We start from the raw sequence: 25,005 nt of genomic DNA, 5'->3' as shown, positions 1-25,005 counted from the left end.
ACAACAACAGCAACAATGAGTTGTAGTCCACTTGCTGAGTCCAGTACTTCGATACACGCGCCTGTAACATTGGCAACGCATGGGCGTTTAAACGGGTAGCAACAGCCACGCTGAGGTCCCTCCATGTCGGGAGGTGTAGAGGGCTTGTTTCTAGTAATTAGCCATACATTTCCTATTTACAAGCAGCTGTCAACTCAAGGTACAATAATGAGTTGTAGTCTAAATAAGTTAGACGTCAAGAACCACTGGATTCTACGGGATTTAGAAAACCCTCAGGCCCTTAGTAGCGCCCTCGCTGCGCTCAGGCGCTACAGCCCAGGGCCTTCGAGTTTTCTAAATCCCGTAGAACCCTGGTTCTTGACGTCTAACTATTATTTAATACTTTTATAACTGAACTGCCACACAGATGCTTGGATAGTGGAGGTCCTACTGTACTTACTATACATCAGTTAGAGAAACAGAATTGAAGTTGTCTTATACGTAAACAATTTACTTGGTTATGTGTAACCCGGTCCTAGTAATAATAATAATAATAATAATATGCTGCCACAGATTATGATAATAGTTTCCAATCTTATGTGTGTATAATAAATTATAGTAACTGCAGAATGCCAACAACACAGTTATACGTATGTAAATGTAATGTTGAATTGTTGAATCGAAATGTCATGTATTAGTGGTATCCAAAACTTCTTGGTTTTAATACCTAGGTGGTTGCTTCATATGGTTACATTAGAATAGAAATGTCCTATTTAAAGTTGGCCCTTATAAAAAGGTGGCCTTTAGAGTGGCTGCTAAGATATGTTCCACTGTATATCACTTTTGAATCATACTTTGAAAGGGCATGCCTACTACTGACCACTTAAAGGCCATCTTTATATGTTTGTACCTATAAACAATGCCTTTGCTGGAAAATGTACACTTCTAAAACCACTACACATTGTCTTTCTTGTCAAAAATTTGATGGAATAGAGTTGTTGATGGATCATGATACTTCTGCCAATGCAATCGTTTCTGGCCAGTTTCCTGATACACATATATTGTGGTAACCATACAGTAACATCTTTTCATAGTAAAATTAGGAGTCTAAAATGCAAATGTAAATAAAAAAATGGCTTGCTATGTAAGCGTATGAGTAAGGTATTTGTAGATAGGGTGAAACATTCTTTGAAGTGCCTGATGTCCTGTACCAAGGTCTTGGACAGTGATAATTTTCTTGCCACATTTTCTGAAGGTGTTATGAATTTTTATGACCATTGTTGCAAAGACAAACATGCTTCTGTGTGGTGTAAATATTGTGTTGAAAAGAATGATGATAGAACTCAACATAAACGTGTATGTGCAGAACAATCCCAAGCCTTTTATAAGTTGTTACACACTATGTCCGGCAGGCCTTAAGAGTATGTGATGAGTAAAGGTAAGTTAACTACTATTTCACTAGAGGGATTTCATGATCTTGCATTAAAATATCTTAATAGGAAGGTAGATTTAAATACAATGCATTATTGTTGCAAAGCAAACATGGTTTATTGTCACTAAAACTTTGGAAATTAATATGCATGTGTTACATGGGTATAGATGTGGCAGAGGATACAGGAAATATATTTAGGATGCATGGATTAGTCAACATAACAGTGTACAATATAAGGGGAAATTATTACTCGGACAGAATGGCCAATCAAATATAAATTTGATTGGCCATTTCTGAAATTGCATGGCCATAAGATAGAGGTGTACTATCCTGGTGTGCAAAGCACACCCCGCAGTGTGAAGCAGAAGCCTTCTAGGAGGGTCTGGGGGTATGCCCCCCCCAAGGAAAAGGATCACTCAGATTGAATTTGAGACCACTTTCAGCTACTTATACATAAATTGTACAGAGAATTAATTGTGTTTATTAGCAATACATGTACAAAATTTGTATTGTTGCATACATATTTTACAAAAAAATATGAAGAAATGGATTCAATAATTGTAGCTACAGCCAGTTTGTAGACTTAGCTGGGTTAAATGTTTTGTGACAAGTGGTGTTGAGTCTACACAGATTGAATTATAACTATCCAACCAGCTATTGTTAAAGCTTCTCTTGTGAATTGCAATACTCTCGAAATTGCCGTGTGCAGAACACTTTTATCACCTTTCATTCCACTCTCTCCACCCAGTGCGTTCTCTACACGTTCTAACCACGAAATGGCGACCTTATACCTAATATCATACTTCCACTTTGCAAATATTACTTTCTTTTCTTCTCCTGGAAAGCGCCACTGGTGTAGTCAGTGTAATGATCGCTTCTTCACAACATCGACTGTAACCCACAATCGATAATTGGGGTAAACATGAGGTACCAGTGTTCTAGCTTATACACGCGCATCAAGTCGATGCTTCAACAGGATCAAGACTTCACGCAGCGATAAAGTAGCTTTGGTAAGGAAAGGTAATGATGCGATAACAACTATAATAATCATGTTATAAAGACTAATAATAAAGAATTACAGTTGTGAAAATTTTGATTGGCACAAATGGCTGACCAATGGCTACATTTATTGGTCAACTGCGTCACTTGGTTGGAAAATGGCCAATGGCAGACCGTTATATTATACTCTGACGTAAGCATAGGAATATATAGTAATTAACATCATCATTATATAAGTTTAAGAAGGCAGTACCTTCATCATCATCACCAAGACCAGTTCCCACATACTCTGCCGTACTGTATCCTGCAGCTTTAAGAGGAGTCATCTAATTTTTCATCTTTATGCCTTTGAAGAGGAACAAGTAGAAGAGGAAGATGGATTGGATGATGAGGAAGAACAGGAGAATGTGAAAATTCATTTTTACCATCTGGCTCATCTTTTATGAGTGTGAGGCTACTGCACAGCTTAAATCACGATAAATACGGAGAGAACGTAGCACCGTCTTAGCAAGCTGCAAATGGGCAAGGACGTACTAATACGGAATTCAGTCCGTCTATGAAGAATTACGTGAATGTAATGCTGCTATGATTAAATACGAAGAGGACGGAACACGTATTCGCAAGCTGAAAATAGGCAAGGACGTACTAAGACAGAATCAAGTTCGTCTCTGCGGGCCGTTGTAATGCTGTCATAATTTTTCACGTTCATCAAGCTGAGAGGTTTACGAGACGGATGGATGACGATCGAACAGATCGTCAACCATAGATGGATGACGATCGAACAGAAGGGATGGCTCTAGATGGGTTACTGCACCCCAGTGATTGCACAACTCTAGTGAAGCATACTCAAGTTACGAGTCCCAGCGCCAAAAATTACCCTGGAGGTTTCCCGAGACACAGCACTCGTATCTGCACAAGGTATACCATAGTAGAGGCGGATCCAGGAGCTGGCAGGGGGAGGGACACAAACAGGCTGAGTTGTAGGTGGGTGAGGAAAACCAGATTATCTTGTTAGTTGCTGCATTTATGAAGTAGCAAATAATCACCACTTAGTAGTGTCTCACTGTTGATTTTTGACATTAATTTTTGTAGATGGTTGTGGAGTCTTAAAAGCTGTGTAAAAGGCTATGAATCTCTAAACACGATAATTTTTTTTGTTAGAGGTGCTTAGTACGCACGAAGGTGCTGGGGGCAATTTCACAGCTAGTTTGACTTCGGTTTGCTTTGATTCAGGTGAATTTTTAATAAATTCTACTAAAATCTGCATATCGTTTTAGCCCTGACATAAAGTTGAGTATTACTCATAAGTATGATTCCTCCAAATGGTGACGAGGGATGAGGGGAGCTTTTGCCCCAAATGCCCCATCCTGGATCCACCATTGCATAGCTACTTCCCTATGGTTATTGCCTATGTACTCAATGACTTGATCTACTGCCTGTCAAGGAACAATCATCGCGAAAATACGTAATAATAAAATAACATCATTATTTCTAAGTCTGGTTCCAATGGTGGCAGTGCATGTAATAAATATCATGAGTACTGTCCTGCAATTATTGCATGCATAGTACAACAACCATGCTCATCACAGAAAAAGGTAGAGGATATCAGCAATTACAAGTCAGCTGCTCATATAACGTGAGCCTTGGAAATATAACTTGCTGTACATTGTAAACAAAATGGCACATAAAATGTCCATAATCTATACTTGCTGCACAATAAGATATCAGTACATCCTGAAATTTCACCAAAGTTTTAAGTCACACTGCCATTCCCAAGGTGTTTATACCTAAGTTACAAATCTCAATCCTTTGATCTTCATTTTCTTCTTTCTATATTTTTATAGCTTTTTAGCGATCTGTAAATACAAATAACACTGTTAATGAGACACAAAACAGGTCATCTTTGTGAGAAGACATGATACACATACAAGACCCAGAATCAGATTGCAAGTATGTATAATGTAACATGAATGATACACCTACAAATCTCAGAAATATATCAAAATTGTGGTCACACCACACAATGATGCACATACAAGACCCAGAAACTGGTCAACAGTGTGGTAACAACTGACACACATACAAGACCCGGAAAAAGGTCAACCATATGTGGTAACACATCACAATTGACACACATACAAGCCCAGGAAACAAGTCGACAGTGCGTGGTAACAAATCACATTGACACACATACAAGACCCAGAAACAGGTCGACAGTGTGTGGTAACAAATCACAATTGACACACATACAAGACCCGGAATCAGGTCGACAGTGTGTGGTAACACATCACAATTGACACACATACAAGACCCGGAAGCAGGTCGACAGTGTGTGGTAATATCACAATTGACACACATACAAGACCCGGAAACAGGTCAATAGTGCATGGTAACAAATAACAATTGACACACATACAAGGGCCGGAATCAGGTCGACAGTGTGCGGTAACACATCACAATTGACACACATACAAGACCCGGAAGCAGGTCGACAGTGTGTGGTAACACATCACAATTGACACACACAAGATCCGGAAGCAGGTCAACAGTGTGTGGTAACACATCACAATTGACACACATACAAGACCCGGAATCAGGTCGACAGTGTGTGGTAACAAATCACAATTGACACACACACACAAGACCCGGAAACAGGTCGACAGTGTGTGGTAACACATCACAATTGACACACATACAAGACCCAGAAGCAGGTCGACAGTGTGTGGTAACATATCACAATTGACACACATACAAGACCCGGAATCAGGTCGACAGTGTGTGGTAACACATCACAATTGACACACATACAAGACCCGGAATCAGGTCGACAGTGTGTGGTAACACATCACAATTGACACACATACAAGACCCGGAAGCAGGTCGACAGTGTGTGGTAACACATCACAATTGACACACATACAAGACTCGGAAGCAAGTCGACAGTGTGTGGTAACACATCACAATTGACACACATACAAGACCCGGAAGCAGGTCGACAGTGTGTGGTAACACATCACAATTGACACACATACAAGACTCGGAAGCAAGTCGACAGTGTGTGGTAACACATCACAATTGACACACATACAAGACCAGGAAGCAGGTCGACAGTGTGTAGTAACACATCACAATTGACACACATACAAGACTCGGAAGCAAGTCGACAGTGTGTGGTAACACATCACAATTGACACACATACGAGACCCAGAAACAGGTCAACAGTGTGCGGTAACAAGTCACAATTGACACACATACAGACCTTCAGTGCAGGCTACTGTAAAGTTTTAATAACAATAATAATAACAAGACCTGGAAAACGACAGTGTGTAGTAACACATAATTAACATACATAAATATTATATACAAGACTTGGAAACAGGTCGCCAGTGCTTAAATTACAAGGCGAATACCACACCTACGTCAGTGCGTGGAATTACGAAACAAATGACAAATCTACATGATACAGGTTTCCAGTGGGTAAATACAACCCGAATTACACATCTAGTTCATCTATTCAAACGAAACTTCGACGATTTCCACAACACTGACATGTGTTCACTAAAACACAAACCTGATTGTCGACTGTTGTATTCCGCCTTGAAAAGATGGTTTAATACACCCAACAGCACCGTACCACATCGTACTTTTCATCCTCCTTCCCAGCGGCACTAAATAGAAATTTTCATAATGTGTTATGCACGTGATCGTGCAGTCACGAGGCGGACATGCGGCGAGACGGGATGGGAGACACAAGGTGGTGGTCAAGAAGTAAAGTATGCTGATCTGTAAAGCTTTGTGGATGGGCAGATACTCGCAACAGATGTTGAGTACCAGATCTGCTACTAGTAAGTCCTCTGCCATTGTCGAGGCCATTGTTTAAGAGTCCAGAACGGAATGATTCGTGAAGAGGAATCCTGACGATAACAGCAGTGGAAGGATATATGTTAACGCAGTAGTGGAAGGGAAAGAACGTACTTTTAGTCTCTTACTGCTGTAACTCTTCTCCAGATTGCCGGCGCTCATTAATTAGAAACTTACTGAAATACCGCCCCACCATACTTCAAAAGTTTCTTACGTGAAAATGAATAGTGTTTAAGAGATGCTCTGTATCTTGAATTAACAGTTGGAAATGTTGATGGAAAGGGAACCCAATGATAGTATTAGTGGAAGAGAAGGACTTGCCACCAGTCAGACAATATGTAGTACATTCTTAGACGATTGTTCTAAGCATTTAGAGTGTAACATTGTTTTGAGAAATTCTGGATGGCAACATTGGACAGGAAGAATAGCCGAGTACGATACTGGTAGAGAAAGATTAGCCAGCAATGAGATGGTACATGCTTGAAAATATTTCTTGGAAGACATTCCAGAAGAAAAAAAAGCAGTAGTAGTGGAATAGGAAGACCTGTCAACAGGATGGTATGTACAGCACTTTAAATGGTTATTTATATGTAAAACGTTGCATTTAGAGTGACATATTTCTTTTAAGAAATGCTGTCTATGTTGGAAGAAAGAAAAGTGAACGAGAGTTTTAGTAGAAGTGGAAGACCTGATATCAGTGGGACGGTATGTACAGCATTTTTGAATGATTATTATTGTGTAAAACTTTAGTGAAAGCAATACTGACAATATTGAAAGAAATAAAAGCGGACTAGTGTACTAGTAGAATAGAAAGAACTGCCAGTGGTGGGACGGTATGTATAGCATTCTTGAATGATTATTTTAGGTATGAAACACTGTTTAGAGTGAACTATTTTATTTCTCAGAAGAAACGCTGACTGCTTTTGAAGGAAGATAAGTAGACTACAGTACAAGTAGAATAGGAAGACCTGCCAGCACTGTGATGGTATGTACAGAATTCTTGAATACTAGTGATTATTGTTTCTATAAATCTTTGTATTTAGAGTGAAATATTTCTCAGAAGAAATGCTAACTATTGAAGAAAGATAAGTGGACTATAGTACAAGTAGAATAGGAAGACCTGTCAGTACTGTGATGGTATGTACAGAATTCTTGGATACTAATGATTTTAAATCTTTGCATTTAGAGTGAACTATTTCTCAGAAGAAATGCTGACTACTTTTGAAGAAAGATAAGCGGACTATAGTACAAGTAGAATAGGAAGACCTGTCAGCACTGTGATGGTATGTACAGAATTCTTGAATACTAAAGATTTTAAATCTTTGTATTTAGAGTAAACTATTTCTCAGAAGAAATGCTGACTACTTTTGAAGAAAGGAATGCGGACTATAGTACAAGCAGAATAGGAAGATCGGCCAGTACTGTGATGGTATTTACAGAATTCTTGAATACTAAAGATTTTAAATCTTTGTATTTAGAGTAAACTATTTCTCAGAAGAAATGCTGACTACTTTTGAAGAAAGGAATGCGGACTATAGTACAAGCAGAATAGGAAAACCTACCAGCACTGTGATGGTATGTACAGAGTTCTTGAATACTAATGATTATTGTATTTATAAATCTTTGTATTTAGAGTGAAAATTTTCTCAGAAGAAATACTGACTATACGCAAGAAAGAAAAGTAGACTAGAGTACTAGTAGAAGAGCAAGACCTGATGTACAGCACTTTTGGTGATTATTTTATAAGTAAAACTTAGATTGAAATCTTTCTCGGAAGAAATGCTTACTATGCAAGAGAGAACGTACTTGAGTGCTTCTAGTAGAAGAGGAAGATTTACTATCAGTGAGATGGTATGTACAGCACTTGAATGATTATTTTATAAGTAAAACTTTGTGTTTAGAGTGAAATATTTCTTGGAAGAATGCTGACTATTTTAGAAGGAAAAGCAGACTATAATACAAGTATAAGAGAGATCTGCATCAATTTTCATGGTGTGTAGAGTGTGGCACCAAAGTTGCTGGTAGTAGCAAAATTAGATGATGGCACTAGAGCTGAGAATGTGACTGTACGTACAAAATTCTTGATTATCAAACTATATAGTAATGTATCCTGTTTAGAATTTTTGAGATGAAAGGATTTACGCAAGCACAGAAAGTGATGAATGCAAAAGAGGTATGTTGAGAGTTGTTGCATTTTAATATTTTCAATCGATGTACACTAGAATTGAAAGAAATTGGGAAGGCAATCCCAAGGACGGTGAATGCTGTATGAAATAACTGACGGAAGTGAATATGAAGACCAGAATTTCATTACTTTTCATATATTTTTATATTTAAATGAATATCCTATTTTCGTACCTCGAGTATCCTTCGGGGTCACGTGCGCGGCTACGTGACAGCACTTCCATGACGGGGCGTAACTAGGTATATACGATATATTATGACGTGTAACTACGTCTAGACGTCCTGAAAAGTGGTCCCACGACGGATTACTACTAATCTCGTCGTGGGGTTACAGACGTTTTCCGTAGTTGCCACGTATCTTCGTTAATACGGGATGAATTACGGGAAGATTTCCCTCCGTATTTGTGGCGAATTTTGCTGTGCTGGTGGCAGTATTTGTACTAGTAATAGCATGGGTAGCAGTGAAATTTGGGATAAATATCACGAGTGTTGTATTGGAAATGGGGATAAATTTCACGAGGCGAAGCCGAGTGAAATTTACCATTTCCAATACAACAAGAGTGGTATTTATCCCAAATTTCACTGCTACCCATGCTATTCCCAGTTAATACCATACTCGCTACATATACGCATGCCGTGCATTAGCATTGCTATGTACGCAATTTGTCACTATGTACTAAACATGTGTCAACACTAATTGTTAACATAAATTCTAGCCAATGAAATTGCAATTACAACTTTTTCACTGCTGTCAGTGAAATACGGGATAAATTTCACTGCTACTATTGAGACTTTTGTATGGGCAGTGAAACAGGTATGGTATTAGTGATGATAATATAATTGAAATTGCAGCAAAAGTGATAGTACAGTAAAGTACTGTATGGCATGACTTCAGTTCTTTGTCAAATACACCATGCAGGATAATTAAGGCTGTGCAGGACAACTGTGGCATTAATGCACAAATTCTATATGGCAACTTTCATTCCTGCAGTGTTGGAAATGTTTCTGCCCTGGGTAAGTATTGTAGTAGAGGAAGTAAATATGTATTATAATTTAGTACATTATCCTAGCTGTGTTGGTCATAACAGACTCACTTTTGACTTCCCTATTTTGCTGGCAGAACACTGCATAGAAGGGGCATCTTGTTAATTGTCTGCACCGTATAAACTTACATTTTACTGATACATATTTTGAGTGTAAGAGATTAGTTAGTTTACTTTTGCAACTTTTGTACACTGTGAAAAGAGGTGACCAACTTGTATGTAAAGCTGTTTCCAGGTAGCACGTACAAATGCTCACATGGCACTGGAGGATGTTTGTGCAATAGAGCAGATTGTTTTAGTGCCAGTAGCTTAGCTACTATGTTGTGATAACTTACCATTATGGGGTTGACATATCAAGACACACAGTAGTGTGTTGTGCAGCCCAAGAAGCCAGCACACCACACCATGAGTATATTGACAGGAAGAAATAAAATGTGATTTTCACACATATGTGACTCTGTGATCCCTTATCCGATTGGAACCAAATTTGCTACAGATGTGCCCACCGGGAAGGGGACTCTACGTACCACATTTGAAGTAAATTACCCCAGCCATTTCCGAGATATGAGCAGCCAAAGTTTCATTTTAATTTCTTTTTTTTCTTCATTTCGCACACCTTGCAAAATCCGCCATAAAATACCAATGCGTGCTTCAATCGGGCTGAAATTTGGCACACTTGAAGGGCTCATTACAGCGGATCTCAATACCAAGTTTGGTAGGAATCTGATGAACATTCATGGAGTTATGACCAATTATTTGCATAAAATAAGGTCGAACTTCTGTCATGCCCACAAGGTAAACCCTTGGAGGAATGAGTTGAAAATTGCTATAATGATTGAGTAATCCTTGTAGGAGTGCCTCTTTGTGGTTTGAAAGGAATCGAGATAAAGACCATGGAAATAGGCCAAAAAACCCAACACTGTCACAATTATACGATCAAGTTTCATGAACAAAAAACTATTAGTTTTCATATCTACTAGGCAAACCGCTAAAAAGAGTGAGCTGAAAAATAGTATGCAGATGGAATAAACATCATAGAAACTCCTTGCAGTAGTACAGAAAAATCGGAGTAAAAGCTACTGAGTTATAAAACAAAATCCAACTACAGGTAGCAAGTGTGCAATCAAGATACTCTAATAGTACAGTCACCCCATTAGAGCATTCAGCATCGTTAGTACTTAGAGTGTTCAGTTACGTAACAAGTTGCTGTGTAGAGAGTTCAGCTATGCAACAAGTCACCCAGTAGAGAGTTCAGCTAAAAAAGAAAACCTAGTAAAGAGTTCAGCTACTAAAAGTTACCCAGTAGAGAGCTCAGCTACAAACAAATCGTGCTGTGGAGTATTTAGCTACAAAAGTCACCCTGTAGAGAGATTAACTACAAGCAAATCACCCTGTGGAGAGTTCAGCTACAAAAAGCCACCCTATTGAGAGATCAGCTAGAAACAAGTAGCCTGTTGACAGTCCAGCTGCAAACAGGTCCCCCAGTATAGAGTTCAGCTGCAAAAAAGTTATCCTGTGGAAAGTTCAGCTACAAAAAGCCACCATATAATACAGAAATCAGCTAAAAACTGGTAGCCTGTGGAGAGTTCAGCTACAAAAGTCCCACAGTAGAGAGTTCAGCTGCAAAAAATTATCCTGTGGAGACTGAGTTCAGCTACAAAAGCCACCATAAAGCTAATAGAGAGATCAGCTAGAAACAAGTCACCTGTAGAGAATTCAGCTACAGGCAAACAAGTCACACAAGTAGGTTAAATGCAATACAAACTTATTATTCCAACACGTTTGTATTGCATTTAAGCCAGTACCTCTACAGTGTACTGCTGGAGTTGTGTCTGTTATTGCTTTTAAGTGATTTTATCACTTTTATGCTCTACTCTTGGAGTGATCCGTAGTATGTTGCAGCTTACTATGTTGCCATGTACTTCACTAAAACTGAGTGGAGTTTCTGTGTGTTACTTGCAATTTTATCCAACAGTTCGTAGGTTCTTTGTCTATTCATGCAGTTTGCATTGTAACCTATGAGAGTGACGTACACCACTGTACTGTATAATCTTGCCTAAATTTATGAATACTGTACAATGTTTGTTTTAGGACTCAAACAAATAGTGGTTTATAGTATTTGAATATTCACTCGGCTCTTACAAAATTAGTTGAATAATCGGTGTTAAGTTTTATTACTATGAATGCAATTCAGTAATTAAGGCGGCCACTATCAAGAAGCCTGCAAATAACCACAAACAACGTTGTGGCTTCGTATGAATGACTTACTGCGAAGAAAGAGATACCATGCATGGTACCCTTTCTGAAAGGATTATCACAGCGATACTGTGATAGAAAATGTTTATAACAAAATAGAAGTACCTGGAGTAAGCCACAAAACTATACGAAGTCTTGCTCTTATGGCGATTCACCATGTAATTAGTACATCTTCACCAATTAGTGGATGCCTAATGCTATTACTACCTTTTGCTTTATCACCATAGTCATTTAGTATCGTCTTCCGCTTTGTTAATTGCTGTCATTTTATTTTTTATATTTTTTATTTATTATCAATTTTTCCAAAGAAGGGTTCCACAAAAGGCTAGTAAGCCTGTACTAGGTGGTCCCCAACACAGAACATACATACATACACAGAACATACATACATATACACAATCAAAACAAATTACAAATAAGAAATGATATAGCTATTTACAAAACAGAAAATGTTTAAGCTTATGCTTAAAACTGCCTGCAGTTGGCTGTGACAAAATTGTTGGACTTACCTCCAACAATTTTGTCACAGCCAACTGCAGGCATTAGTAAGGGTAAGTAGAATTCAAGGAAAATGGGAACGTAAAGTGGGAATGGGAATAACCCATGATGAAAAATGCCTGATAAAGGTCATCATGCAATATACAGGTCGGATAGGTTGGATTTTGCAGTACAATGTTTCTTTTGCAGCATTGTTTGGATCCTTTCACTAAAATGATCAAAACACTCTAATAGAGCAGTCAACTGCATTAAAATCCTCTAATAGAGCAGTCAAGAATGTTTTGTTAACTATCCCACCGGGGACCCTCATTGATGGCCTGTGAATTGATGGGCTATAGCTGTCATAGATTAGGTTATATAGACTAGCTAAGTCATTAAAATCCTTTACAACCATAAATATTCAACTAATAAACATTAAATTAAAAAAACAACAACTGAGATTCACTCTAGTTAACTGACAGTGCCTATTATAGGCTTCAAAAGCTGTACCTACTGCTTCCAGATAAGAAGTCATATGATAGGAGTATGCATGCAGCACTGACTGGTATGCTTGTCAAATTCAAGAAGAGTTACAATGCATGCATGTCTGGTCATATTGTCGTTACACTCCTCATTGGAGCCATGTGCTTATACATACTGCAGCTACTACATACCCATCATGTGACTTTTTCCCATCTATATGCAGGTATTTTCAGTTAATTAGAACCCTTTTGTAAACCTATTTATGCTATAATGGCTTAAATTTTATGGTTTCAAGGGAGTAACTAACTTTCAATGTTGATGACTCAGCTAATCTATATACCTAATCTATGACAGCTATAGCCACCGGCCATCAATGTGAGTCCCTGGTGGGATAGTGAACAAAACATTTTTGACTGCTCTATTAGAGTATTTTAATGCAGGTGACTTCTCTATTAGAGTGTTTTGATCTTTTCTACTAAATTTGTTTTAAAATGCTGCAAAGAAATATTGTGCTGTAAACGCCTACCTATCCAACCTGTATATTGCATGATGACCTTAATCAGGCATTTTATGTGGGTCATTCCTGTTCCTGCTTTCCATTCCTGTTCCGTTCCCATTTTCGTCGAATTCTATTTATTACCCTATCAGTACTGTTGGGTGCATATGATCTTTGCACATCAACACAAAAACAACAACTAGTTTTTGAGTGAAAACCATGAGAGTTACACAGAGATAAGCTGATAAATTCTCTACAAGGCTATGTTTAGATTTTGCATGCTAGCAGTATGGGTTTGCAAGTTGTGGCAATGGATATGTAAGGTTTTGTGTGGTAAATCACACTTTAAGTCTAAATTTGTCTTCTTTGCAAGCTATGGATTAATGCTAAACAGTGACTTATATATGGTTTCCAGTGTGCTAAGGGTAAAAATGAAGAATTAGTTTTGATTTCACCCTTACTCCGGCAGCTGTACGCTACCACTGAAAATGCATAATCCAGTAAACTGGATCACATGCATGCCTTGTAAAACTAAATTCCATAACAAAAACTGTTATAAGCTATCTAAAAATGATAAACACAACCTTATTCATAATTAAATTTTGGTTTTTTAATGGTCCCATATTTCGTCGTGGCCATCCAAAGTGCTTCACTTCGAAAAAGCAAAAGAACTATCTCTTCATCTTCCTTCTCCACATAATGATGTACAAAAGGCCATAACTCAGCCACATTTCATTGTATCAACTTTCTCCTGCAGTCATGTTGCTCCTCACATGATGGTGATTCAGTTGATATCACTTGATTAAGTAAATGTTGGACGAGCACAATGACAATACGAAGGTGAAAGGACGTAAAATGATTCAGTGCATCATAGTGGGTGAGTTCCTTGTTGAAAGTTTATATTATGTAGTTAGATAGCTTACTCTTTGCCAAGTAATAAAATCTGTTTTTCTAAGCGCCCGGATCAGACGAATGCTTCATGAGATATGCCTGTTTGTAACCACCTATGTAAATTGGCAAAAGTATTGTGCGTTTTTATCAGATCCAGTTTTCTGGATTGTGCAAGTTTAAGGGTTAAGCTCTCCGTAAGGAACCTTGCATAACTAACAAACCTAAAGAGTGATGTGAAATGGAAAAAAGCAGCTTGTTATTATACTCAGTACAACTTATATAGGTGCCTTATTTGGGATTTAGATTTGCCAAAACAGGTTGAAACTTTTAAATTTAGTTTATTAGCACAGTGACTAGCTTTGTTGTTGCTGTGTTAATATATTATAGTAAAATACGTAGCCTGGCCTATATATGCAGTAGAGTGTAGTTGTTAAGCACATGTATAACCTGCTCAAGTTTGCTTCTTTTCAATATCACCAATGGTATGCATGTCACATGCGTTTGTTTACAATACGGTAGACATAAACAAAGTCATCGTCATTTCGTGTAAATTGTCTTCATACGTGTATGCACAAGTAACTACAGAGATAAAACTACTGTATAGCCTAAATATTTCGAGGGACAATTTTTCAACGTTAAGCAATTTAAATTTTTCGTGGATTTGCAAACACTCCTAAAATGTATATGGAGGATCTAGAATAAAAGTTTTGCTAATAACCCCCAAAACTGCAAAAGTAGTGAAAATCCCCTCCCCCTTGAAATATTTAGGCTATATGGTATAATTTGCCAATTCACAGTAAACAACTTTGTAGACCAATGCAAGTGGAAAGTTACAACTGCAAGTTTAAGTGCCTGTGGTTTAATTCCAGTATAGTCACTGTACAAAACAATTTGTTTGCTTTTCCTAATAAATAGCGCTATAATTCCAAACCTACTAATCATAACAGGCTGAAATTTTTGTAATGCATTCCTTGAACAATAGAAATAATGCTGCATGAGAAAATGGAAGCTCTTGAGTAGTGCGTACTAGGTGGGTAATTTGCTGAGACATATGAAGTGCATACTATTTAATAACTGCATACTTGTCTTGTATGGTTGATATGCACATGTGGATGAGCACAAAGCTCCAACATAAGGTGCAGCTATACGAAAGAAGAAAACCTACAGGCTTGTCAATGGTACGAGGTACAGACTTTCACATGGTATGTAGTCAATGGTAATGTGCCTTTCAATATGCTTACCAAGAGAAACAGTCTGGAACACTTGCTCCACATGAAAGATTAGGGCAGAAGTTGGACTCCAAACATAGTGACTGCAATCATACCACCCCAAGAAAGTGAATCTGTAATAAATATTCATGATAGGGTTTTTCTTTATTGGATAAATGTGCTTAATTATTTGTTAATAAAATTTTGTGAAGTTCTATTAAGCAGATGTATCTAACAATATTTCAGGTACATGCATGCGGTTACAATTAACTAACATCTGTTTTAGTTATTACAACACTTTCACATTCCAATTCATTGAACAATCAAGGTACTCTAACAGAACAGTCAAGTAACTACTCCAGTAGAGCAATCAAAAGTACAATTTTTTGTCAGGTTTTCGCTTACCAGGCGTGTGCTCACTATTTCGTATTTTGCTGTGGTGGCATTATAAATATAGCTTGACCAATAATAAAGGGGTGTGGTTATCATGATCAAGTAAATAGATTGTTAAGAAGTGTGGTCTCCATGCTTGATCATTATTAATCAAAGTACAATAGTTTTTTACATGCTTTGTACATTTATACATATGTATATGTCTTTCAGTTAAAAAAAAGGTATGTATTTATTATTATATAATGTATATACATATGTATTCACAGCTATTGGTGATATGGAGCTCATGTACTTAGTCATAGTATTGATGTGTAGTGTGACATATTCAGGTGAGAAGTATATTTGTGTGATCAAGGCCTCTTTTGTGTTGCTTAGGGCTCTTACTGTAGTTCTATTTTAATTAACCCTCTCACTTCCACAACTGCCATATGGCGGTTTCAATATATAATGCCCATAGCATCACATTCTAAACGCTCTGTAACCTCAGTCAAGTGTTTTAGTAGCCCCTGCACTTATCTTGTAGTTGTAACACTCTTAAATGAACAGGAATAGGGATAACTGCTCTCTTGAAAACTATTCTGTGGTTAGATGATGCAGTCGCGTACTTTCAGGATGTCGATATCAAGCATTATAGATGATTCTTCAAAGTGATAATGGCACTACTAATAAAGAGAAACAGTAAGGAGAGGTATTATATAGATTGGAGTGGCGTGTTGCTACATTTGTATGCCTCAAAACAGTGACCTCGTGCCTGTATGCGCATGCACACTAGCTCAAATGCAGACTTAGAGTTCAACTGCAAACAGGTTAGCGATGTTTATTGTTTATAATCAGTACTAACCTGTAAAGTTGTGAAATTTCACATTTGGTTTTACTTAGACTGATTTTTGTACTTTAAAGTTATATAATGGTTGCTCTTGTGTAGACAGCAACTCAATAATCGATTTTTTTTGTTCTATAGCTAGTAAAATAATATATAAATGATATAGTTTTATAGGATTATATGGTATGGTGTGTAAGTTACAGCAGTTTAAAAGTAGTGGATAGGAGCCTCTACAAATTTGGCAGTGAGGGGGTTAAAGCATAATAAGATTAAAAGGGTGGGCAGGGTTCTGCCCAGAAATTCCTAAGTGGTGGCCTAAAGTTGATATGAACTGATATGCTGTGTGTTTTATTAGGGTATATTGCATGTGTATCAGTGATATATGTAAGAATTGTGCTGGTCGGATTTATGAGGGTACTGGTTGGTTTTTAGAGGTACTGGTCACTTTGAACCACTACCAACCAGTGTGGGAAGAACCCTGGGCAGGTTGATGAACTATAGGAGGATTTAATGTATGGAACTTCTGTTGATTAACACAAGCTATTTTTAATCTAATCCGAAACAGCCAAGCTGTAAAAAAAGAGTGCGGCTCCCAAAAAGGCTATGGTAAAAAAGCAGTACAAAATTCACCTGAATTGTCGTTCTTAAAATTTTTACCATTAACCTACCATCACAGCCATTTCTTGGCTGCCGTCTTGGATTTCACATCTTTTTTCACCATAGCTTTATTGGGGGCCACACTCTTTTTTACAGCTTGGCTGTTTTGGATTAGATATCACTGCTTTTTGTATTTGTATTATACCCCAAAGCCAGACTATGGCCGGCTTTGGGGCTTTTTTAACCTATCTTTTTTTCTCTATCACAGGAAGAAGAAAAAGATTTAATCATAATCATAATCAAGATTTAAAGCAGATTTTTAATACTTTAACTATTTCTGATTTTATCAGTAATTATAGAAAATGATATCATGAACCACGATAGTGGGTTCATAATAGGGATCGCCCATGTTTTTTGCAAAAACTCTAATAGAACGCACGCCTAAAAACCACCTTGGAAAGCATCCTCCAACTCAAAACAACCCTCTGGTGGTTATTTGCAATTAGTATTGGTCCACTAGTAAGTATCAAGTGAAAAGGAAACGGTATGTGTATTTGGGACAAAACTGAAATTTGCCGTTTTGTTCGCATTATTATTATTATTATTCTTATTATTCATAATATTATTTTGTTTCACTCATGTACAGCAAAAGTTATCCACTTTTTCGCTCTAAAAACTATATAGCCATGCTTACTGAGTCCTTCCACGTGTCCATGACCTATTAATAAGTCCGTATTCCACAGATCGCCAACCACCCTACACCTCGAAAATTTTCTAAGTTCTCTTCGCCATTACACTATTGGCAGCAGCTCCGTATACTAAAGAAACCGTATAACAATAAAATTACAGGATTCCATTGTGTGAGCTTCTTTGGGTTTTGTTGCAGAGTTAATCAAGTACTCAACAGCACTTCTTAGACTTAGAAGATAGCGCATAGCATCTCTGCGTGGTGAGTATAGTCTACTTCCTGTAAGCGCACGGTCGCGATTCGCTACAAGCGACCATACAAGCGCTCTCTCAGAGACGTAAAGAAGTGAGTCCAGAGATTATTCATTGTTATGAATATAGTTTCTATAAACCATATTTCCTTTCCACGTAAAGCCTAAAGTTGGGTGGAGTCAGTATTAGTGTTAATTAAAATATTCGTGAGTGCCATAATTGTCTGACCACATTGTGTAAACAACATGGCTTCATGCTGTTGATAACCCATGGTTTACAATAGGCATTGCAGCTATACACAGTACCCGACTGTTGTTATGAATGATGTGTGTGCATTCACATTAGCTTCAGATCTTCAGTGCTGGTTACTGTAAAGTGTTAATAACACATAATGTTTGTGGGAAGTTATGCATTCATATATACATTTCAACATAGATTTCTTCACTGTGGTAGCTATACTCAATGAATACAATACTCACATGAACAACAAACTCTAACTACACAAACTATATTGTACGTAGCATTATATTATCATTTATACTACTGTGCACCAGTGAGCCAATGTTGTAGTCCATGCACCCATGGAAAATCTGTATATGATTCTTCTTATTGTGCACGGTCTTGGCTGAAATAATAAATGCACAGTCACTGACTATTTTAACTTATAATTATATGCTTGTCAGAGTTCCGTGTCTCAATTGTCTTATGACAGGTAGCTATAGCTCAGTATCATACCATTTGGTGTGTGTATATTCATGAACACTGCATTAGGATGCTAATGTGAGTAAGAGACTAGAGTCCTGACACATATAGTAAGACAAGTTAGACAACAGCTGCTCACTGTTGTGTGTAATGTATAGTCTCGTCCACAGTCAAGAGCAGTCTGGTAAATACTCTAATAATGCAGTCAAGTGTGTCTGATAACAACAAAGCTTACACTGAACTTGACAGCCACTAATTGTAAACTGCTCTACGTATATCTACAACAATTATTATCATTATCAGTAAAACAAATCCATTAATGGATTAATAAAAAGTACACAAACTAGATGAATAAAAATTGGAAATTTTAAAATGGGAATAGGGATCGCTGAAAAAAGCCACAAAACAAGAAGGGATCGCTGGGGTGGTAATGTAAACCACAAATCCCTATTTTGACTCATTTTAAAATGACTCAGGGGAGCATGTAACTAAATATTTATGACAGAGAGTCAAAATAGGGATTTGTGGTTTACATTACCACCCCAGCGATCCCTTCTTGTTTTGTGGTTTTTTTCAGCGATCCCTATTCCCATTTTAAATTTCCAATTTTTATTCATCTAGTATATATTTATTACATGCCAATTATTTCCTACAGTATAACTTATTTGCAGCTGATTTCTCTGCTGGGTGACTTGAAATGTAGCTGAACTCTCTACAGAGTGACTTGCTTGTAGCTGAATTGTCTATAAGATTAACTGTTTGTAGCTGAACTCCCTACAGAATAACTTGCAATGTAATGTAATTCTATAATGGAGTAAGTTATAAATGTAGCTGAATGCTCTAATAGGGTGACTGTTCTATTAGAGTATCTCGATCTTGCATTTACTACACATAGTTGACTTTGGAATCATAACTCAGTGGTTTGTAATCTGATTCTTCTGTACTACTGCAAGGACTTTCTATGATAATTATTTCAGCTACACACCGATTTTCAGCTCATTGCTCTAAGCGGTTTGCCTGGTAGGCATGAACACTAATAATTTTTATTCATAAAATCGATCACGTAATTTGACACAAGTTGTGTCATATCTCGATGGCCTTTATCTAGATTCCTTTCAAACCACAAAAAGGCACTCCTACAATAGTTACTCCATCTACATAGCAATTTTCAGCTCATTCCTTCAAGGAGTTTACCCTGTGGGCGTGACCTTATTTTAGGCAAATAATCGGTCATAACTCCGTGAATGTTCATCGGATTCCTACCAAACTTGGTACTGAGGTTCACCTTAATGCATCCTTTAAGTATACCAAATTTCAGCTTGATCGGAGTACGCGTTTGCATTTTATGGTAGATTTTGTAAAGTGTGAGAAAAGAAGAAATAAAATGAAATGGCTGGAGCTATTTTCATCAAATTTGGACTGTGGACTCCCCAACCTAACCGACACTTCAGTAGCAAATTTGGTTTCAATTGGATAAGGGATGATGGAGCTACAAAGGTGTGAAAATTACATTTTCTTTCTTCCTGTTAATATGCTCACTGTGTGATGCACCGGCTTCTTGGACCGCACAAAACACTGCCGTGTGTCTTGATATATAAAATTGTAATTAGGGCTGTACTGCAAATACTTGAGTACTTATTACACTGTAAGAATTTTGGTACTCAGATAGTAAAATTGTTACTCATGTATTCGTTAAGATTACGTGACCCAGCTTACATGGTGCATTTGCCATCAGGCAGTGACACAATGAAGGCTATAGAGTTTGATTGGAAACATAGCAATATAGTCTTCACTATTACCAGGAGCTTATAAGCACTGAAGGTGCATATGACACTGTATGACACTGTTGGCTATGACACTGTTTATACATGCCCAATAGGTAGGTTGCAACGTTGGTGTATGTACTTGGTTGCAGACATGGGGCCAAGTACATTTAAAAGTACTTAAGTAAAGTACAAGTACTTTTGAATTTTCCAAGTACAAGTACTCCAGCAGCAATCAAGAGAGTGCTTAAGTAAAATACAAGTACATGCTGGAAGTACTTAAGTAAAGTACAAGTACATTTTGCTGTAGTAAAATATATGCTGTATTCAGTGTATTGTAGTATGTAAGTGTGCCTAGGGTGGTTGGTTTTTGTCAACCATTCTCTCTTTTAAACTCTTAAAACGCACTGACTTGAACAACAGCATTGGCGACATCGTTAATCGTGGCAACATGATACATAGTAAGGTTGGGGAAGACAGTAGAAGAATTGCAAGAAGTTGTAAACTGCACCTTCATAAAATTTTGATATTCTCATTGTATACCCACTGTGTACAAACTATGTACAATGTTTGCAGTACTTACAAGTACTTTAAGTACTCAAGTACACTCAAGTACTTAGCAAAGTACTTGAGTATAAGTACAAGTACATTGGGGAAATTAAGAAAGTATTTAAGTAAAGTACAAGTACTTTCAAATCTGTACTTAAGTGTACTTAAGTATAAGTACTCATGTACTTGGCCCCATGTCTGCTTGGTTGTATGTGACCAGTCCTAGATACAAAATAGCAATAATAAGATTATTGATCTCACTAGTTGTTTGTATGATTGCTTGATTATCCAGGTGAACAGACTTGTACAGACAGCAATGTTGAGGTTCTGCAAGTTGGCAGTGAAAATGATATTCCCCGGGACCACGTGGCAATAATTCCAAATCTTGGTATCACTTGTAATGGGAGAATAACCAACATCACTGTAAGATTGCAATTTGTTGGTGAAACTAATGACTATCCTTACATACAAGTATGGAGACAAACATCATCAGTTCCAATGACTTATAATAAAATTGGTGAAGTTCAAATACAACAAGCTCATGTGCAAACAATTCGGATTTCTAGGGAAGGACGTAGGGTAGCATTTATTACTCTTACTGGTAATAACAGAATGTCTGTTCAGTCAGGAGATGTTATAGGATTTTATGTTCCATCTAAGTCTCGTTTTCTAATTAAGACCATACCAACAAATGGATATGTGTTGTATTTATTTACTGGATCTGCTACCACAGCATCACTCAATCTTAATAATGCTATTAGTAATACTAATGAACGACAACCATTAATCCAGTTCACACTTGGTGAGTAAATGATACACATCATGTAAACACATCATGTAGCCTATTATCTAAGAATAATATTATTATTATTATTAATTAATTAATTAATTAACACTTTACAGTGACCAGCACTGAAGGTCCGAATTGAATGGAACTATGTACGTTTGTAATGAACAGGCTTTATTTATCAACACAAATTATTTATTTGAACACTTTTTACAATTGAAAGGGCACTCAGGTGTTCGGATAATGAAGGTCACATTATATTTTTGAAATATTATTAAGTTGTTGCATGTTACATGTTGTGTTTAGAGCGTCAGTGTGCCACCTTACCCAATGAACGGATAACATCATGTGAATCTGGTAGTATGGAAGTGGGTTATGAAGGAGACACTTGTACTTTCTCATGTAACACTGGTTATGTACTAAGCGGAAATCCCACTAGAACCTGTCAAAATGATGGGAGCTGGAATGTTCCTGAGACCACGTGCAGACGAAGTATGTTACCATATGTGTTTTATCTGCTTTTGTCAAGTTGTGTATCTGTTTTGCTTACTTATTGTGTATAATATTATACATACAGTAGCTTGTACTTCACTTACTGAAACTACTAATGGAACAATCAATTGTTCACTGGGAGATGATGGAGTTCCTTCCTATGAAGACACTTGTAGTTTTGCATGTAACACTGGTTATGTGCTAACTGGTATTCCTCGGAGAACATGTCAGTCTGACGGTAGTTGGAGTGGATTACCAGTGTCCTGTACCATCATGGTGTGTCCCTCATCATCACTACCAATGAACAGCATGTTGGCTGAGTCTTGTAGTAGCACATATCAGTCAATGTGTGATCTACAGTGTGAAGAAGGCTTTAATAGTAGTGGAGACCCATCATATATGTGTGATGTGTTGAGTGATGGATCAGTAATGTGGATGACAAGTGGAGGAGGATGGAGTTGTGGAAGGAGTAAGTTGCTGCCTTGTGTTTCCTAATCAGTACAGCACTTTCAGCAGTACTGGCAATTTTATAGCATGGTTGAACATAAAAATTTAAACATGAGAATATAGAGATTGCTGAGAAAAGTAAAGAAACAAGAGTCAAACAAGCCAGCATGTTAAACACACACAGAGATCTCTATTTGGACTCGAATAAATGTTTATACAGAAGCATTCCCAGTACTTATCTGCTCCTAATTTATGGAGAAACTACTGTTTTTCCTTGGTCTCTACCATATCACTGAGTCCAAATAGAGATCTCTCTGTGTTTAACATGCTGGCTTGTTTGACTTTTGCTTCTTTACCTTTTTCAGCAATCTCTATTTCCCATGTTTTAGTTTTTAAAAAAATTATTTTTATACTAGTTTATTTTTACTTTTTATGAAACCATTTATTGATAGCTAACATGTGTTGATGATGCTTGATATTTACTCAGTATCAAGTCAGTCACAGGGCCGTATGCAGACTTTATAGTGGGTAGGTTCTTTTGAAGAAAAAGTGGACCTTTAGTGTGATGCAATGTGTGCTAGAGTGTGCGAGCTAGGGAGGTCTGGAGACATGCCCCCCCCCCAGGAAAATTTTTTAAAATGGATGCCAGAAGACTGAATTTTGGTGATATTTTAGCCATTAAAATAGCACAAATTTTACATGGGTTTTTTTTACACTATACTTGTATTGTAGTGATATTTATGTACTATCTTATGATTAACAATTTATATATCAAGACACACAATAGTGTGTCGTGCGGCCCAAGAAGCCGATGTGCCACACCTTGAGTATATTGACAGGAAGAAAGAAAACGTCATTTACCATTGTAGGAGTGCCTTTTGGTTGTAGGAGTGCCTATTATAATTTTTTTTAATTGTGCAAACAAGTCGGGTTTTTGCTGAGACGATCACAAATATGCATAGCATTAATTCATTTTGCACAAGTATAAGAAAAAATTAGGAATTTTAAATTAGAGTAGGGACAGTGTATAATGCTGAATGAAAAGTACTGAAACAAGCTGGATCAGAGTAGTATGTAATGTCCAAATACTGTAAAACAATAAGAAGTGAATATCCCTACTGTGCTACACTCGATGCACCATAGGGATATTCACTTTTTATTGTTTTACAGTATTTGGACATTACGTACTACTCTGATCCAGCTTGTTGTAGTACTTTTCATTGCAGCATTATACACTGTCCCTATTCTAATTTAAAATTCCTAATTTTTCTTATATTTGTTTGTGAAGTTTTTTTGCAAGCTCATGACCACTAAATAGCCTGCTTTTCACAAAACCAGTCACAATATTTTAAGAGTTGATCACAACACTATTATGCTAGATTATGACTCATACGATAACAACTGATCAGTGGGCATGGCTCTACATAAACCTGCAGACAATAATGGATGTGAATTTGTGCATACAGTAGGCTGCAAAAAAAAGTTTACGTTTCGTAATTTTAACTACGCTGTAGTAGCATAATTACAAAGCGTAATTACGAATTATGCTCTATTGGTAACTAGGAATATATTGTATATATGGCTGGTGAAAAACTACTTTTTTGCATAATTACGGATTACGGTCAAAATGTAATTACAGTACAAACATGGTAATTACTTAGTAATCACACCATAATTACAATTACGAAACGTAAACTTTTTTCTGCAACCTACTGTACCTACAGACTGATGAATGGGCGTGGCTACCATATGTCTACAGACAGTAATTTACTTAAGCGGGCATGGATTCGTGCATACCTGCGGACTGATGAATGAGTGTGGCTACCATATGTCAACAGACAGTAATTTACGTAAGTGGGCATGGCTCACGAAAGAAGCAGGGCTACGCTATGACATGTAGTAACACGTCCACATTTAATTTAGCATGTGGGATCAGACCTGAACAATCTGTAAAGCGGGACCTGGATGACCCAACTCGGTTTAACATTTATACTAAATAAACTATATTTATTGACTTACACATTGCTATATAGTTTGCTGCGAGTTGCTCTCACTGATAAATATCAATGAGTCACATACGCATGTGTTCAAATAGTTTTGGTGCAACCGGCGACCATCTGTATTCGAATAGTTAGATGCAATATACACTGGTAGATGGAAGCCGTACTGTAGTCTATTGACATTCAGCGGTAGAACCTTGAGA

At 37.3% G+C, this 25,005-nt stretch overlaps 1 protein-coding gene and 1 long non-coding RNA gene across 6 annotated transcripts in view; both read left to right on the top strand.

Annotated features, from left to right (window-relative positions):
• LOC136250834 (uncharacterized) overlaps positions 1-25,005 on the top strand; it is a 443,931-nt gene that overhangs the window by 52,704 nt on the left and 366,222 nt on the right. For 2 of the 3 annotated variants that reach the window (XM_066043155.1, XM_066043153.1), the window contains exons 2-5: positions 15,970-16,032; positions 21,369-21,878; positions 22,170-22,355; positions 22,441-22,824. In XM_066043155.1, coding sequence (XP_065899227.1) covers positions 15,981-16,032; positions 21,369-21,878; positions 22,170-22,355; positions 22,441-22,824 — 1,132 coding nt within the window. In that variant the 5' untranslated portion in view covers positions 15,970-15,980. The remainder of the gene's footprint in view (positions 1-15,969; positions 16,033-21,368; positions 21,879-22,169; positions 22,356-22,440; positions 22,825-25,005) is intronic. The other variant, XM_066043154.1, reaches the window with a different exon arrangement.
• On the top strand, positions 5,868-8,630 carry LOC136251941 (uncharacterized). Of its 3 annotated transcripts, none has more exons than XR_010699288.1 (12): positions 5,868-6,977; positions 7,023-7,105; positions 7,178-7,257; positions 7,316-7,409; positions 7,459-7,555; positions 7,605-7,701; positions 7,751-7,847; positions 7,906-7,989; positions 8,030-8,123; positions 8,174-8,338; positions 8,391-8,445; positions 8,495-8,630. It is a non-coding gene; the product is annotated as an uncharacterized lncRNA (long non-coding RNA). The 3 variants fall into 3 exon arrangements; XR_010699286.1 differs by having other exon boundaries at positions 7,906-8,003; positions 8,050-8,123; XR_010699287.1 differs by having other exon boundaries at positions 7,156-7,257; positions 7,906-8,003; positions 8,050-8,123.

This window comes from Dysidea avara, chromosome 3 (assembly GCF_963678975.1).
Source record: "Dysidea avara chromosome 3, odDysAvar1.4, whole genome shotgun sequence".
Lineage (NCBI taxonomy): Eukaryota > Metazoa > Porifera > Demospongiae > Dictyoceratida > Dysideidae > Dysidea > Dysidea avara.
This window is presented reverse-complemented; position numbering and strand designations above follow the sequence as displayed.